The sequence below is a fragment of the Corvus moneduloides genome, chromosome 20 (assembly GCF_009650955.1).
Source record: "Corvus moneduloides isolate bCorMon1 chromosome 20, bCorMon1.pri, whole genome shotgun sequence".
In the NCBI taxonomy this organism is placed as follows: Eukaryota; Metazoa; Chordata; class Aves; order Passeriformes; family Corvidae; genus Corvus; species Corvus moneduloides.
The window spans coordinates 7,114,813-7,129,852 of record NC_045495.1 but is presented as its reverse complement, the minus strand read 5'-3'; the positions used below and the strand labels follow the sequence as shown (position 1 = coordinate 7,129,852).

The 15,040-nt window shown below is 50.4% G+C and overlaps 1 protein-coding gene across 5 annotated transcripts in view; it reads left to right on the top strand.

Annotated features, from left to right (window-relative positions):
* CAMKK1 (calcium/calmodulin dependent protein kinase kinase 1) overlaps positions 1 to 15,040 on the top strand; it is a 95,795-nt gene that overhangs the window by 46,217 nt on the left and 34,538 nt on the right. For all 5 annotated transcript variants that reach the window (XM_032129749.1, XM_032129748.1, XM_032129747.1 and 2 more), the window contains exons 3-7: positions 3,121 to 3,168; positions 4,847 to 4,900; positions 12,071 to 12,122; positions 12,681 to 12,814; positions 13,403 to 13,439. In XM_032129749.1, coding sequence (XP_031985640.1) covers positions 3,121 to 3,168; positions 4,847 to 4,900; positions 12,071 to 12,122; positions 12,681 to 12,814; positions 13,403 to 13,439 — 325 coding nt within the window. The remainder of the gene's footprint in view (positions 1 to 3,120; positions 3,169 to 4,846; positions 4,901 to 12,070; positions 12,123 to 12,680; positions 12,815 to 13,402; positions 13,440 to 15,040) is intronic.

The following is a 15,040-nucleotide window of genomic DNA, read 5'->3' as shown; positions in this document are numbered from 1 at the left end:
TGGCTCAGTCTAATTTAGTGACAGCCTTTCATTAAAGTATCTCATTAAGGTTCTCGCTGTATTTGTATTTATCAGCCGTTGCAAATACATCGGCATGTGATGAAATCAAGGGAATTGTACAATGTTATCTTAAAGAAACACTTGCCCAGAGATAGGTGTTTTTCTCTGATAAAGGAATAGGATAATTTTCCCACTTCCTGCAGGAGAACCAAGTAACAGAATAACAACCCTGCCAGTCTGCAGCAACACGTGGCAGGAGTTGCTTCAGCTGTGAATTATGGTCTTTTCAGCAAGGGGAAAAAAAAGTAGAAAGCACCTATAATCTGGTTTGGTTTTGGCTATGTTCAGCTCAAGTGCTGGAAGCACGGCAGAAGCTGAGGTGATGGTGGTTCCCACTGGGAATTATCTGAGTGGGGAGCAATGGGGGCATGGGCCAGGTAGGGATGTGGTGGCAGCGAGTGTGAGCTCTGGGAGGCTGTGCTGCAGATCTCGTCACTGCCTTTCCCTTGGACCCTTTCTGGGTGTTCCCTCCCAGTGTTTATCCACCCCTTTCAAAAAACTATCCCTAAAGATGGGGGTTCTGGTGTCACAAGCTCCATCTAGCAGCAGTGAAACACCAGAGAGATGCCTCAGGTGGTCAGTCTGGTGGAGGATAAGAATGATAATTTGTGGCCAGAGGTTAAGAGGGATGGTGGGGAGGTCAGAGTCAAAGGAATTGGTGGCTAGGACACAGGGATAAGGCACAGTCCCTCCTCAGCTGCAGTGCACTTTGGATGGATGGATGCATGGATGGATGGATTGCATTCCACACAAAGGGCTCTGCTCCTTCTGGAGGGAGGGAAAAGATGCCACCATGGCTTTCTTGGCAGTCTGTGAGCAAGAAGAAGCAGCACTTGGTGCTTTAGAGATGCCACCTTGGTTTGAAACAAGATATTGAGTGCAGAGCAAAGAGTCAATGGCTATGTGTGGAAGGCTGTATCTACTCCTGCAAGTGATCCCTGCTCAGGAGGAGGCCTGGTAGCAAGACCTGGTCTTTTCAAGCTTGCTGGTTTGAAGAGCAGGAGATGTGAGGTGGTTGGAAGCTTTCTTGGAGGAATGGTCACTTTTCCTGCCTGCCCCAGCTGCTCCAGTGGGTGTTTCACCCTCTGCAGCACTGCAGTTTTCACAGGACCAGGCAAGGAGTACAAAGCTGAGCACAGGGAAACCAGGAGACATTGTCAGACAAGTGTTCCTGCTGAGTCTGGGAAAATCACCACGATGCAAAGCACAGCCTCACACTGGGAAGTGAATCTGCTGGCACAGTGTTTGCAGGGGAGTTTGTCCTCCACGTGTCCATACCCTGGGTTCCTGCATGCGCCCCCTCCTTTGGGGAGGGGTGTCCTTTCAGGGGCCTCATGCCTTACATCTTGGCTTTTGCTGGGTCATACCTTCTCCTCTCTTGGTGCTCCCAGCTCTGATGGATTGGTTTTTACCTTTGGAAAGACACGTGCTTTGCTAGCAGCAGAGTTGATACACTTCTATGGCCCCATTACTCACAGTTGGCTGCTCTTCCCTGTCAGGGAGGTGGAAAAAACTTCCTTCCCTGGCAACAAGATCAAGATTTAAACCATTCCTTGTATTCCTGACAAGCCACTGTTTGTAGGCTTTAAAAGTTATCAGTCCCCCATTTCTTTACTTTTTATTGTGACGATCTCTTGAGTTAGGAGCATTAGGAATGTTTTCTGGTTGGTGATGGGGAAAAGTCAAAATGACCATTTCCCACACCTGTGCTGGGTCCTGAGAGGCAGAGGAGCGTTGCTGTCAGTGGGAATGCTGCCTGGGGCAGGGACTCTGACACTCCCTGTTCTTACCAGTGGTCTGAAGGCATCTGGCACTGCTTTTATGTTGTGGTGCTGCTTCTGTAGATGGCAGGGATATTTTGAGGTTTATGGGAAGGCTAATCTACCTGTCTGCATATTTTATATCAGCTTTGTTCCCAAAGAAGTGCAGAGGCTGGCTGTGAATTTCCAGCCTGCTTTAGTGCGTGGCAGTCCTGCGGAGAAATGTTCAGAAATGCTGGCTGGGGAAGAGCATCAGCCCACACCCTGTCCTGGCGTTGGAAACTCCTCCTTTTCCTCACCCCACCAAGTCTGGGGCTCTTCCCTCCCCTGCAGTGCAGTTCAGTGCTGTGTTCAGTGAGGACCAAGGCAAACTGCCCTGCAGCCCACTCTGCCTGCTGCCAGCACTGCAGAGATCCAGCTCTTTGCCAGGAGCTTAGCTCTGCAGCAAGGTGTGTGCTGTGCTGTCCCCCACAGACCCCCTCAGTGTGCTGCTGCTGTGGAAGTGTTTTCCTTTAAGCAGTACAGTTCTAAAGGAAGGGTGGGTTTTATGTCAGCTGGCTGCAAGGATCTTCTGTTCCACCTTGTTTTCCCCCTTCACTGGTCCTGGTCTGTGGAGGAACTCAGCACCCCCTCATCACATCCCCACCCCGTGGGGTTTCAGTGCTGGATTCCTTCCAGCAGAGATCAGACCTGCTCTGGGGTGATTTATTTTAGCAAATACCATATCAGCTGAAGGGAATCTGCTGTTTGTGTGGCACAGCAGAGGAACTTGGCTCTGTGTGCTCCCCTGGAGGAGCAGCCCATGATGCAGGTGAGGGTTCCTCTGGGTGCAGCCACAGCTGTCATGCACGGCCACAGAGTGTCCCTGTCTTTGCCAGGCTGATGTGGGGAAGGGCACGGGTTCATGCTGTGATCCTGGGGTGGATGCTGGGAGCTGCCAGGCCATGAAAACCCCGGGAAGCTGGGAGAGGGGTTTTCCTGCCTGGTACTGAGCACAGTCCAGTAGAGAGGGTTAATGTAAACAGGTCAGGGGCTGCTGTCCGGCCCCCTGGGCCGAACCTAGAGCAATGTTGGGGAAATGGGGTGGTTTTACACCAGCACAATCAGAATCAGAGTTCAGCCCATAAGTATTTTCTCTTGGGTTGTCAAAAAAAAAAAGCAGTGCTTATAGTGTAACATACACCAGTTTAAGTAAGATTAAGTCTTTAATTATTCAGCACTCTGCCGCTACTTGAACCTGATTCAAACTCAGTCATTTCCTTTACCAGTACTCTAATTATGTTCTCCTTTTGATCTGCAGGACTGTGTGCAATTAAACCAGTACAAGCTGCAGAGTGAAATAGGCAAGGTATGTACTGGGGCTCACGTTGGTCACACCAACCTGTGTCACACACATGAGCAGGGGTGGAAAGGCTGTGCCAGCCCAAGGAACGTCACTGGCCAAGACTCCTTGCAAGTTGTGTTTGGTTTGGGGTTTTTTTGGGGGTTATTATTTTGAGCAAGTTTTGTTCAAGGTCACAGTGGAGTTACTTCCTTTGAAATCTAAATTTATTTTTCCTCCCTCAGAAGGTGTTTGAGCTGGCTCCCTTTCAGGGTGTTTGCTTGCCAAATGTAACAGTACAGCCTTTGATGCATTAATACAACACAATAAGGAAAATAAAATTTTAAGAAAAACCAAAAAGATGATCAGGACAGATGTTTGGTCCCCATCAGGACTAGTTAAAGTTTTTACGTCATGTGAAATGCTTGTTTAATTCTAGTGCACATTTAAAAGCTGCAGAATGATTCAAAAGAGATTCCTCTAAAGTTATTTAGAGGTCTGGGCTGGTGAGCAGCTCAGACACCTGCACATTTGGCCGTGTGCCACCGTTGCAGATGGGTCCACGAGCAGTGGTGCTGTCTGGAAGCCGTGTCTGCCTCTGCGGTTGGAACATTGCAGTCAGAGGAGGCTGCACCCTGAGCTGCAGAGACCTTCACCAGAAGTTTCATTAGCCCAAATGCCTCCAAAACAAGAGGCCCCAGGCTGTGGGATGGCACCCCCACCATCTGTGCCGTGGGCTGTGCACTTGGCTGCTGGCAGGCAGGGAGCAAGGCTGGAGGTACCACTGCTGGCACAGCAGATGCCATCCCCAACTCACACACAGCTTCAGACCCACTTAGGACTTCTTTATGATTTAAGGAGAGTGTAAAACTTCTCTCAGGTGGATTTGTCCCTGCCTTCTTCCCTGTGGGTCACAGCAAGCAGATGGGCACTGTGAGGTTGGTAGAGGGTCTGCTGGACCTGCTGTGCTTCTGGATCAGCCAGGTGGCTTGTTGGTCTCCTCTGAGACCAGGACCTTATTTCAGCTCTCAGTGAAGTCAAGAGAAATATTTTGAAGGCTCCAGTGTTCATGCCACTCATTTATTCAACAGGCATCTGTCAGGGATGATACCTGGTCGTGGTGTCACGTCTCACTTGCATAACAAGAGTGTTTACATGGAACTTTGACAAAACAGCAGTTTGGATGGGGCTTGGCTTCAGGCTGTCCCTGGAGCTGTGGATACAGCAGCAGTTCATCTGCCTGGGCAACATGTGGCAGGTGGAAGGCAGGTCATCACTGAAGTCCATTTGCTATCAAGAAAGGGAGAGGTCTTGTGCTGAAAATGGTCTTGTAGTAGAACAGGAAAGGTGTTCATGTAGAATATCCAAATTTGCACCAAAAAAATATGCTTGAAAATTTTTCTCTCTGCTCCCCACCGATGTCTGAGTTCAGACAGACATGGTGGCTTTGGCTCAGGGCTGGAGATGATGGGCTAGCACTCAGCTCCTCCAGACATTGATAATCCTCCAGTGCCCCATGGCTGCAACAGAGCTGCCAAAATGTACAACCTCGCCGTAGGGCTACATCACCTGCAGACTGCTCGGGGGTCAGCGTGGCCTGGGGCCTTGGAGGTGTTTTTATCCCAGCTGTGGTCTACCAGCCTTGAGCAGCAAGAAGATGAGGTGAAGCTGCTGAACTGACTGTGCAATTCCTGTTTATTTTTAGGGTTCCTACGGCGTTGTGAAACTGGCCTACAACGAGAACGATGACAAGTATTATGTAAGTGTGTCTCTCCTCTGCTCCTCTTTGCTGCTGCTGTTGCCTCCCTGAGAGCTGGGTCCTCTCCACCTGGCTGCTCTCAGCATGTGCACTTCTGGTTTGGGTGGCTTGCAAGGAGCTGAAGCTCCCGCTGGGCACGGAGCCGCTGCGCGCGGGAGGGGACCGGGTGGGTGCCTTATGTAACAGGCAGGCTGCAGAGGCATGTTGCTGATTTGCCTTGGCATTTTCTAGCTATGAAGCAGGTCACCTGAAATTAGAGGCATGTGGGTGGTGGTATTCAGCACCTGCTGTGCATTGGAAGCCTGGCCTGGAATGAGCAGGTGTTTTGTAAGGAAATGGGGGCGTTTCTCAGGAAAATGCTGAACAGTGTGGTGTGGCTGGGCAGTGCCAGGCTCCCTGCATCTTATCCCCTTGGGGGATGCCTGGGGGACACTGAGCGAGGCTCACTGTCAGGGCATGAGGTGTAGGGTGCAAGACAAGGCAAATCTTGGGTTTTAATGAAGCCAGAGTTGGAGAGTTTCATATTTTAAAAGGCTGCTTTTGCTGAAGGCTCCTGTTCTGTGCCTCCTCTTTCAGAGGCAGGTGAATCCCAACCATCTCAGCTGGGATTCCTGCAAAATCTGCCTGCAGATGTGCTCATGTCCCTGGGCTTGCCCTGTGGCTTCTTTTGTTCAGGCTGAAAGCAGGAGCTGGAAGGAAGGAAAACTGCCTTGCTATGTGTGGCTGTGCCTGGAGGCTTCTGGAAAGAGCTTCCAGCTATTTCTGATGGATCCCAGAGCAGGAATCTGCTGAGCAGAGCTGCGTGGTTGCAGTGCTGTTGAACCTGAACCCGACACAGCCCTGCCAGAGCTACTGCTCCACACTGCATTTGGTGAGAGGGTCTGGCTGTTGCTCCTGCATGGGGATGAAAATGGGCCCATCAGAGCGCCCAGACAGTCTCATGAGCTGCTGCTTGTCCCTGCTGGCCGTGGGACAATGGGGAATAAGATATGTTGTGGAACGCAAAGCATGCTCATTCCCCACTGCTCCCCAGATAGGTTTTCCTCCCTGACTCCTGGATTTACAAGTGACACACCAGGTTGAAAGGGTCAGGTGGGAATTGTATGCCCGTGGGTATTCCTTAGCCTTTCCATGCTTCCAGCGGGCGTGAAACTGCAGCAGGAATGTCTTGAAATGGGGGATGGAAGAGATGAGACAAAAATCTGGACAAGGTGGCCTGGAGCTGGCCAAGGAAAGGAGCCACAATTCTTTCCATCTCCCGTCCTTTCCAAGCTGACTCACAGCCACACCGGAGCTGTTTCCAATGGCTCCCTTTCTCTGCTGCCCTCCAAATCCTCCCTGCCATGCCCTGCAGCAGGATGGTTTGTTCTGCAGAGTGATGGTGCCAGCCCTGGCTTCCCTGATCCATCTGTCCCACCAGCACAGGCATGCCAGGGCCAGTAGCACGGAGTGGGAATGCATCACATCCGTAAATCATATTTGTTTCCAGCTGAAAATATTTTTCCTTTGAAAATTGTAATCCTTACATTTTGGCACTGCCCTTTTGTTCATTTGAGCTGCCCCCGTGGGCAGGGCAGCGATCACAGCTCGGCAGGGGAGAGCTGGGCTTAGGATAGCATTGCCTGCTGCGTTCCTGTCCCTGTTTTGGATGCAGATGAGCTCCATGGATGTAGATTTAGCTGGTCAAATAAAAACCAAAAGTGAAAGCCTGTGTGCAGGTTAGCCTGCTGTGTGTTAGTTAATCCCCATTTAATCTTGGTTTCTAATCTAAGCAAACACTTTAAAGGTGCTGCAGCCTGGGAGGGGCTCTGTGCCTGGGGGCTGTTTGAGCCTCACCTGAAGCCAGGCAGGGCATGCAGACCCCTTTAGTGCCAGCATTGCAGGGATGTGCTCTTTGCTTCACCCCATCCTCCTTTTGGGGCTGAGCTGGATCCCAGCTGGGATCCTGGGGCTGTGGAGGTGGTCCTGGGAGGTGTATGGAGAGATGGGCCCAGGGCAGTGCCTGCTGTGCGTGGTCGTGGTGGTGTCTGTGCAGGAGAGGAGGGGGCAGGCGGCTGCACTGCCGGGAAAGGCAGTGACCTCTGAACTCTGTCCCATGTCCTTGTTCCCCTCGTGGCTGGGGCAGTGGGAGATGTCCCCTTCTCCAGCTTCAGTCCCATGCCTGGCACCCCTCATCCTCCCCACTGCCCGCGCTTGTGTTTTCCGGGAGGGCAAGCCGTGATGGAGACACCTCTGCTTTTCCAAGGCATTAAACCAGCTCAGGAGCTGGCAGACTTTTCAAAGCTTCAGAGAAACAGTGCCAATTGCATAACTGGCTAATGGTGGCTTAGCTCCCCACCTGCCTGCTGTACCTGACCCTCGAGCTCTCCCAGAGCTGAGACGACTTCCATCCTGCCCTGCTTATCCTTCCCATCCCGGGCTGTTCCTCAGCAGTGCACCCTGACCCCCGAGGGTACCTAATGCCTCTTACCAGCAGTTAATAGAAGCAATTGTGATTCTAACAGTGGGGAAGAGCCTTTTCTGTGTGTTTGTTTTCCCCCAGATTTAGCTATGGAGGGTGTTTTTTGACTCCGTGGTGAAAAGCAGTAAGAATTTAATTGGAGAAAATCAGCCCTTGGTTGGCCTTTAGTGAGCAAGGCCAGGGTGGACAGGGCTTGGAGCACTCTGGTCTAGTGGAAGGTGTCCTTGCCCATGGCAGGGAGTTGGAACTGATGATCTTTAAGGTCCCTTCCAACCCAAAGCATTCAATGACACGCTGTTTCTGTAACTGATTTACATTTGCAGTGGTTTAGCATGAGGCCAGGGTGTTGCTGCCCTTGTTATTGTCTTTAAGCTAGTGTGCTGCAATAACAAGGACCAAAATTGTAAGGAAATAAGAAAAAAAAATATTTTGGGGCCTAATTCAGAGTGTGGCTACTGATTCTTGCTGAGGTGTGGGACCCTTTGCTAGCTCCCTTCAAAAAGGCAGAGTTTATAGGGACCAAGGACTGAGTATAGCTCCTGTTGAAGCAAGAGGAAAGATTGCTTCTGCTTTAATGAGTTTCAGATCTGGCCTAGAATTAGGAAAAACTCTCAAGAAAAAAATTCAATCACCACATTTGGGAAAAAATGTAGATGGATTGTATTTACTTTGTGGGTTTTTTACCTTCCATTAAAGATGAGGGAGTGCTTCTAAGAGCTTTGCCCTTGGTTGCTGTGAGCACCCGCAGTGCCTGGGAGGGCTGTAAAAGTGTCCTGGCTCACATCAGTGGATGCAGGGAATGTGTTAGACCACGGAAACTGGAATTTCTGCACCAGGTATGTGACCACATGCTCCCTCCAAGGACGAGACCCTGCTGGAAAGCAGAGCTGGCTGCCAGAGCAGAGGACCCTGCTGCTCCTGGGGCACACAAAGCTGTTACAGCAGCTTCTGTGGAGCTCTGCCAAGGAACCCTTTACACTGGAAAGGTTTCAGTGTCTCAGTTTGAAGGAGATGCTTTGACGATGACTAGGGGAAAAAACAAAGGCCAAGTTCTGTGAAAAAGCAGCAAATAAAAAGCAAAGGCAAATGTGTCCTGGCAGAGATCTAGATTGGAATCATTGTGCTGATGGAATTTGATTCTTTGATGCCTCAGGTCATGTCTTCCTCCTATTTTCAATTTCTAAATCATCTTGCAAAGAAAAGTGGTTATGATGGGCATTTTTTATGCTACTGCTGGAATAAGGCAATAGCGTTTAGGTTGTCAGTGGATTTTTCTTTTTTTCATCCTTCTTTTTTAATCTTGTTTCCTAAGAAACAAGATTTGTGTGATTGTGGTCTCTGCCTCTGTTTGTACCTAACAATCTTTGCAAGGAGGGCTGTTTCCTACCCAGTCTCAGTGATGGGGAGAAATTCCTTCCAAGTTTATAGAAGCAGTGGCTGAACAAAGGGCTGCTGCTGAGACGGTGGCCAGCAACAAGCCTTGAACTTTCCAGCCCCTGGAGAATCCACTTTGGTTGCCATCCAGGCGGAAAGGGAAGGCACAGCTCCTGTGTTTCCCATCCTCTTGCTCACATAACAGCTGCTGAACCACTGCCAGCTGCACTCCAGAGCAGTGAGGAGCAGGGAAGTGCTCTCTGGCTTGCTCTAACACCCCGTGCTGAGGGCTTGTGAGGGGCTGGGTCACCTGGGATAACAACAGGATCCTTGGGAGGCAGCTGGGGACAGGCGAGCTCCAGGACAGCATCCCTGCTCCGGTGGCATGGCATGGATGGGGCACAGCCTGGTGATGCAATTCTGCTGATGGGACTAAAGGTTACAAATGCAGGAGCAGGATTTTAAGGCTGTGGCAGCTAATCCTGCCTGGTTTAGGATTTTCTTTCTGTTCATAACACTCCTCTCTCCGAGCAGAGCTTCCCTCTCAGCTGCTTTGTCTGAGGGATGTTGTTGTTAGGCAGGACAGGTGAAGAAGGGCTGGAAACACTCTCTGGTCTGTTCAGCATTCCCACAGTGTGCCCTCATGCACTGGTAGAGGATTTAGGTGGTTAGTAGGGACGTCTGAGCAGCATCCCACTCCCCTGGGAGCTGCAGGTAGGGACTGTGCACAGGCTTCTGCCCTTGCACTACAAGTCTCTCCCTTAGCATATAAAATGACATTCTAAGCGCTGTGAGAGCATCACCAAGGACAGGTGATAGGTTCCCTTGGCTCAATCATTTTGTCACCCTTCCCTCCCAAAACAAATGGCCATTTTGCCGTTGTCATTACCTGCAGCTTGTGGTCTCACTGTTGTGAAAGCTGCTGTGTCACAGGCATTCCTCCTCTCCATAAGCTTGGGATCTCCTTTCCCTCACGCAACTTCCCTGTGGTTTCCAGCTGTAAGGCTGATAGGAAGAGAGCAGTAAACTTAGATAATAAACATACATCAGAGAAAAGCACACAGTTCCTGCTGCTTCTCAAAGGGAAATGTCAAGACCCACGTCCACATCTGGAGGAGGATGTGTGGAGGAAATCTCCAGGCTCCCTTTTCCCGAGAAGATTGAAGCAACACTCGCCTGTGCAAAGGGAAAATCCCTCAGCTTGGCTCTGAGCTGGTTCTTTATCAGAAAGGCATTATCTGGGTAATTAGCTCTGCCTGTGAGTACAAATGTCTCTGGCTCTGTCATGCATGTGAGCCCGGAAGGAGCGGTTTTCTGAAGCATCCCTGAGATGCTCCCACTACAGCAGCCACAATTCAGGAGGAAGCCTGGTCCTACCAGCTCACTGTAATTAAAGTGAGGCTTCACAGCCACGTGCCCTCCTCTCTGCTCTTGTGATAATTAAGTGGTTCTGGCCTGTTGCTTTTTGTCCCTGATTGAGTTTGCCAGTGCAGTGGGACAGGTCCTCTCTTTTGACCCAGCCCTGCTTGTGCAGTAGCAGATACTGGTGCTTCAAAACTGGTATAAGCATATCCTGGTGCTTCTTTCCCAGCAGTAGTGGTGGTTTGCAATCAACTCACCTACGATGCAGTAGCCCCCCATTGCCCCTCAAGCGTCCTTCAAGGAGTTTGGGTGACAGCAGTAGCTCCTGTTCCCCCCATTTCTGTCCCCGAGAGCAAGTCTTGTCTTAGCTATTGCTCCTCTCTGTGCCTTCCTGCTCCCTCCAGCTTCTCCTGGGGAGGACTGTCCTGATGTGAGCATGGCTGGTGGTGATGGTTCGGTTTCTTAGGCTGAGGCCCTCAAGCAGCAAATTGAGCTGAGCTTTCAGCAGCAAATTGCATCTTCTGTTTTTTCCTTTTTCTAAAGCTCCTTGCCAGAAGGCAGCGAGGACTCAAGATGGGATTGGAGCAAGAGAAGCCTTCTCCTCCTGGGTTGGCAATGGTTGAAAGAGAAATGGATGTACTGATTCCTTTGATTTTTCTCATAAATTTTCATTATGCAGAGATAAAAGTGGGGAGCGTAGGAAGTCCTCCAGGCTTGGTCTTGGCCGTATTTGGAGGTGGCTGTGCACATCTTGGATCCTCTTTCAGCAGACCATGAGTCACTTGGCTGCCTGTATTGGACACAGAGCTGTGCTAAGTCAGAGATAAGCACTTCTGAGTCTGTCTCTCAACACCATCATTTCCAACAGTTGGTTTGGAGCTGTCAGGCAGGATTGAGACACTGCACAGTGTCTCTTGTCAATTACACGGGTGCAAATCCAGAGGATTTCACTGGATCAGTACCAAAAATAACAATCCTTTCAGTGAGCCATGAACCTGTCTGCAGTGGGAGCACTAATGGGAGGTGGGGATGCTTGGACGTGTGGTGCCATCATTGCCAGGAAAAGCACTTGGGAAGGAGCTCACTGAAATGGGTTTGGTGACCTGTTCCTGGTATGTGTGCTGAAAAGAGGTAGTGGGCAGAGACCCTGCCTCTGTGGTATTAATGCAGAATTCCTGGACGTTTGACTGTGTCCTGCAGGACTCCTTGGTTAGTTGGATTTTGTAGGGATCGCTCCAGTGTGAATTACATATTGGATGCTTTATTAATAGGAGTAACTGCTTAGGCTAGGGGAAGGAGCGAGTGACCATCCCAGCTTCTGGAAGCACAGACTTTTTTCCTAAGCAAATTGTGCCATGAGCTGGTTTCTCATTAAGTATTCATCTGCTGGGCCACTCAGGGGCTTTGAGTAGCCCTCCAAAAGGTTATTAATGCACAGAGCAGATGGAAGCACAAAGACTGTTTATTAAATTCAGACTGCCTTTTGCCACTATGCTAATGCCAGCTGCATGGCAGGAAGAATTACCCTGCCCCTTTCCCATGCCTCAGCTGCCTGGGTTCAGTTTCCTACTTATACCCCCTGACAAGACAAAACATAAGATGAAGCAGCCTTGAAGTGGCTCTGACCTGAAGCATGGCCATAACATCATCCAAAACAATGGGTCAGCCAGAGGCACCCACCTCTTCCCTCAAGCTTCTGCCCCAAGGGCAGAAATTGGGCTCCTTTTTCTTTGTCCATTTGAAAATAAATCAAAACCTTTCATGGTGAAAAATGAACAGAACAGATGGTTAGCAGTGCTTTTAGGAAAGCCTGGGTCAGGCTCTGTCTGTTGTGGCCACCACTAACCAGGAGCCTTCTCTGGGCTGAGGAGCAGCCCTGAGCCAGTCCCTGGTGCTCAGCATACTCCCAGGTCACAGCAATCAGCTCTCTGGCTTATGTTCAGTTTTAACACTGCTTTTTCTTCTTCCTCCAGGCTATGAAAGTCCTCTCCAAAAAGAAGCTCTTGAAGCAGTATGGATTTCCACGTGGGTATCTCACATTTAGAGGTCTGCCTGTTGTCCTCCCTCAGCCCAATCTCTCTGTAGAAACATTGTCTGCAAGGACTGCAGAACTTGGCCTCCTATGAAAGCTGCCCATGTAGTTGGGAGCTGGTTAAAATGCAGTGGGTGGTGAGGGGGCAGATACAGCCACAGGGAAATTCAACACACTCAGTAATGAGATTCCTGGCTCTGATTTTTGTGAATCTCTTTGAAGTGGTGACTCTTCCATGTTCACCATTTATGAAGCCTAATTAAGCACTGGAAGTTAAGCAAGGTAGTCCCCCTCCTTTCAGAGTCTCTTCTACCCCTGGGATAGCACCTGGGTCCAGGCTGGGCTGTGGGATGCCCCAGACCCATCTGGGCAGCTGGGAGCAGCTGGTCTGAATGGGACTTGGAGATCTCAGTTCCATGTGGGAGACTGCAATGCTTTGGGATGAGAACAAGGTGATGAGATCTTCCAGAACAGCTGGAGGTATCTGCAGAGGGGCCAGTGGCTGCTCATCCTGTGTGCAGGAATTCCTCACTGTCCTCTCACACTTGCAGGTCGGCCTCCTCCCAGAGGGTCAAAAGCATCCTCCGGAGAGCAGCCCAAACCCATGGCACCCCTGGACAGAGTCTATCAGGAAATAGCCATCCTAAAGAAGCTGGACCACATCAATATCGTTAAGCTGATAGAGGTGAGCTGCTTCTCCACCCTAAGCTATGCTGAAACAAGTCTGGTTTGTATTGCAAAAAGAGGATTTTTCTTCAGCTGCTCCTACTTCAGCCAGAATTGGTTTAAAATAGATGCTGAGAAATTTAGGCTGGTGATTCCAAGCAAAGTCATACTGATTGTGTAGGACAAACTGCACACTCAACCTGGGCTCTGGGCTGGTGCCCAGGAGAAGGCAGCTCACTTTGCTGGTAGAAATAGCAGTGAGCTTTGATCATTGAAACTTGTGGGCAGACAAGCCTGGGAAGGTGCACAAGTGCAAGGCTTTGGTGCCATTCTCATTATTGACTGAGGTCAGGTTAGGACAAGCAGTGCCTTTATTGGTAGGCTGTTTCTCCAAATACAGGCAGAAGCCCAGATTTTTCTGAAGACAGGGAAATCTGTGTCCTTCAAAACCCTACTCTCTGCAGGACTCTCTAAATATTAGCCTAAGCTGTTCTCAGTGCTCTGCAGCTCAGCACAGTGTACTGGGAGTGTTACTTGCTTAAAAATCTTTTTTCCTGCTGTTTTTCACTTTTTTCCTCTTCCCGCTTATTTCTCTGTTATCTCTCAGGTCCTTGATGATCCTGCAGAGGACAACTTGTACATGGGTATGTGAGTCTCATAAGCTAACAGAACCATCTGGGCTTAGGCCTAGTGATGCAAGTGACACGTACCAGGACTCGGGGTCAATACGGGAGGAAACTTGTGCCAACTTCAGCAGACTTATTTTTTTCTGCAAAGTTAAAACGCCTGTAAATGCAGCTGGGATGGAAAGGCCCCATGCAGTAGGGTAAGGCAACCTTGTGTCAGTACAGCTGTGCACATCTCTTTGCCATGGGGACACTAAAAAGACCTGACAGCTGCTCTGCCCTCCCCTCTCTGGAGTTGATTCCGGTCCCAGAGCCAGGAGGGAAGGGAAGGGTGCAGGATGGTTTCCTTGTCCTCCTGCTATGAGACTTCTATAGGCTGTGGATGGTGGTAGTGACTCCAGAATCACTCCAGTCCTGTCTGGGGCTGTTCCCTGTGGCCCCTGCAGAGCCACTGACCACCCTGCTGAGCCTCAGCACCTCCTAAGGGAGCAGCACTCCTGCCTTTGGTGGGGAAGCCATGCCTGACTGGGTGTTTATGTAGAGGGCGAGGGAATTCCACTCATTTTGTCTTCCTCTCCTCCAAACCCTGAAAGTGCCAGCCACAACTTAACCCCCATTTGGGTAAAACATTGAGAGACAGGCCTGGGAGGCCCTGAGGTGCCCTCTGAGATAGGCCAGAGGAGGGGCTGGCTGACCCTTTTACATCTGTGCTTCCCTGAACTGTTTCCTGATGAAGCAGGTTCAAAGGCTGCTCCTCATGAAATAATTATGGGACACTTTTGAAGCTGCCGTGAAGGAGGACTCTGCCTAGCAAATGAAGCAATTTGCCTTTGAAAGAGCACTTTTCCCTCTGGGCTGAAGCTCCAGTGGCATCTGGCAGCATCTCAAAGTGATGGCACTCGTGGTGGGGAGGGTGCTTGAGGCTGTTGTTTGAAGACCTGAACTCCTGGGGATGGAGGAAAGGGGAGAGATGAAGTAGAAAGCTGCAGAGGGAAAAAACCTGCCAAACCTAAACCAAGCTCTACCTGTGGAGCAAGAGAACTGTCCCAGCAATAGCAGCAGGACAGGTGGGGTATCTCCTGGTTCCAATGGAGGTTGTGCTGGTCCCTGAGTGATGAGCAGTGGCCATGTCCCTGTTGTCCATATTCCATCACCCCTTTCCTCTGTCTGGGATCCCATGAGTAGTTCAGGCTCATCAAGCTCCTGCCTTTGCAGTACCCTTGGCAGAAGGAGAAGCTGTGGATGCTCAGTGTTGCTCAGGACTGAACCTCCTGCAAGTGGGTTTGCTCCTTCCTGCTGCTGACCCAGCTGATGATAGCTGCACCTTTCTCCTTCCCAAAGTGCCCCCCAGTGCAAAGCAGGTCTAGAGGAAGTGCAGTTTGCTCTCTGCCCGTGACTGCTGGGATCAGGCACTGCTGTGAACACTTGGCTGTGTGGTCACTGGGAAAGGGTCTGGGATGGGATGTGAGCAAGCTTTGAGGAACCTGCAGAGGTAGAGGGTGGTTGGATAAGGAAATGCTTCCACGAGCTGCAGCTTCTTCCACCTGGAGGGCAAGACGAGCCAATTCAGGCTGCCCTGTTGTGTTTGTACCTTCAGAGGATCCCACTCCTCTGGTGCT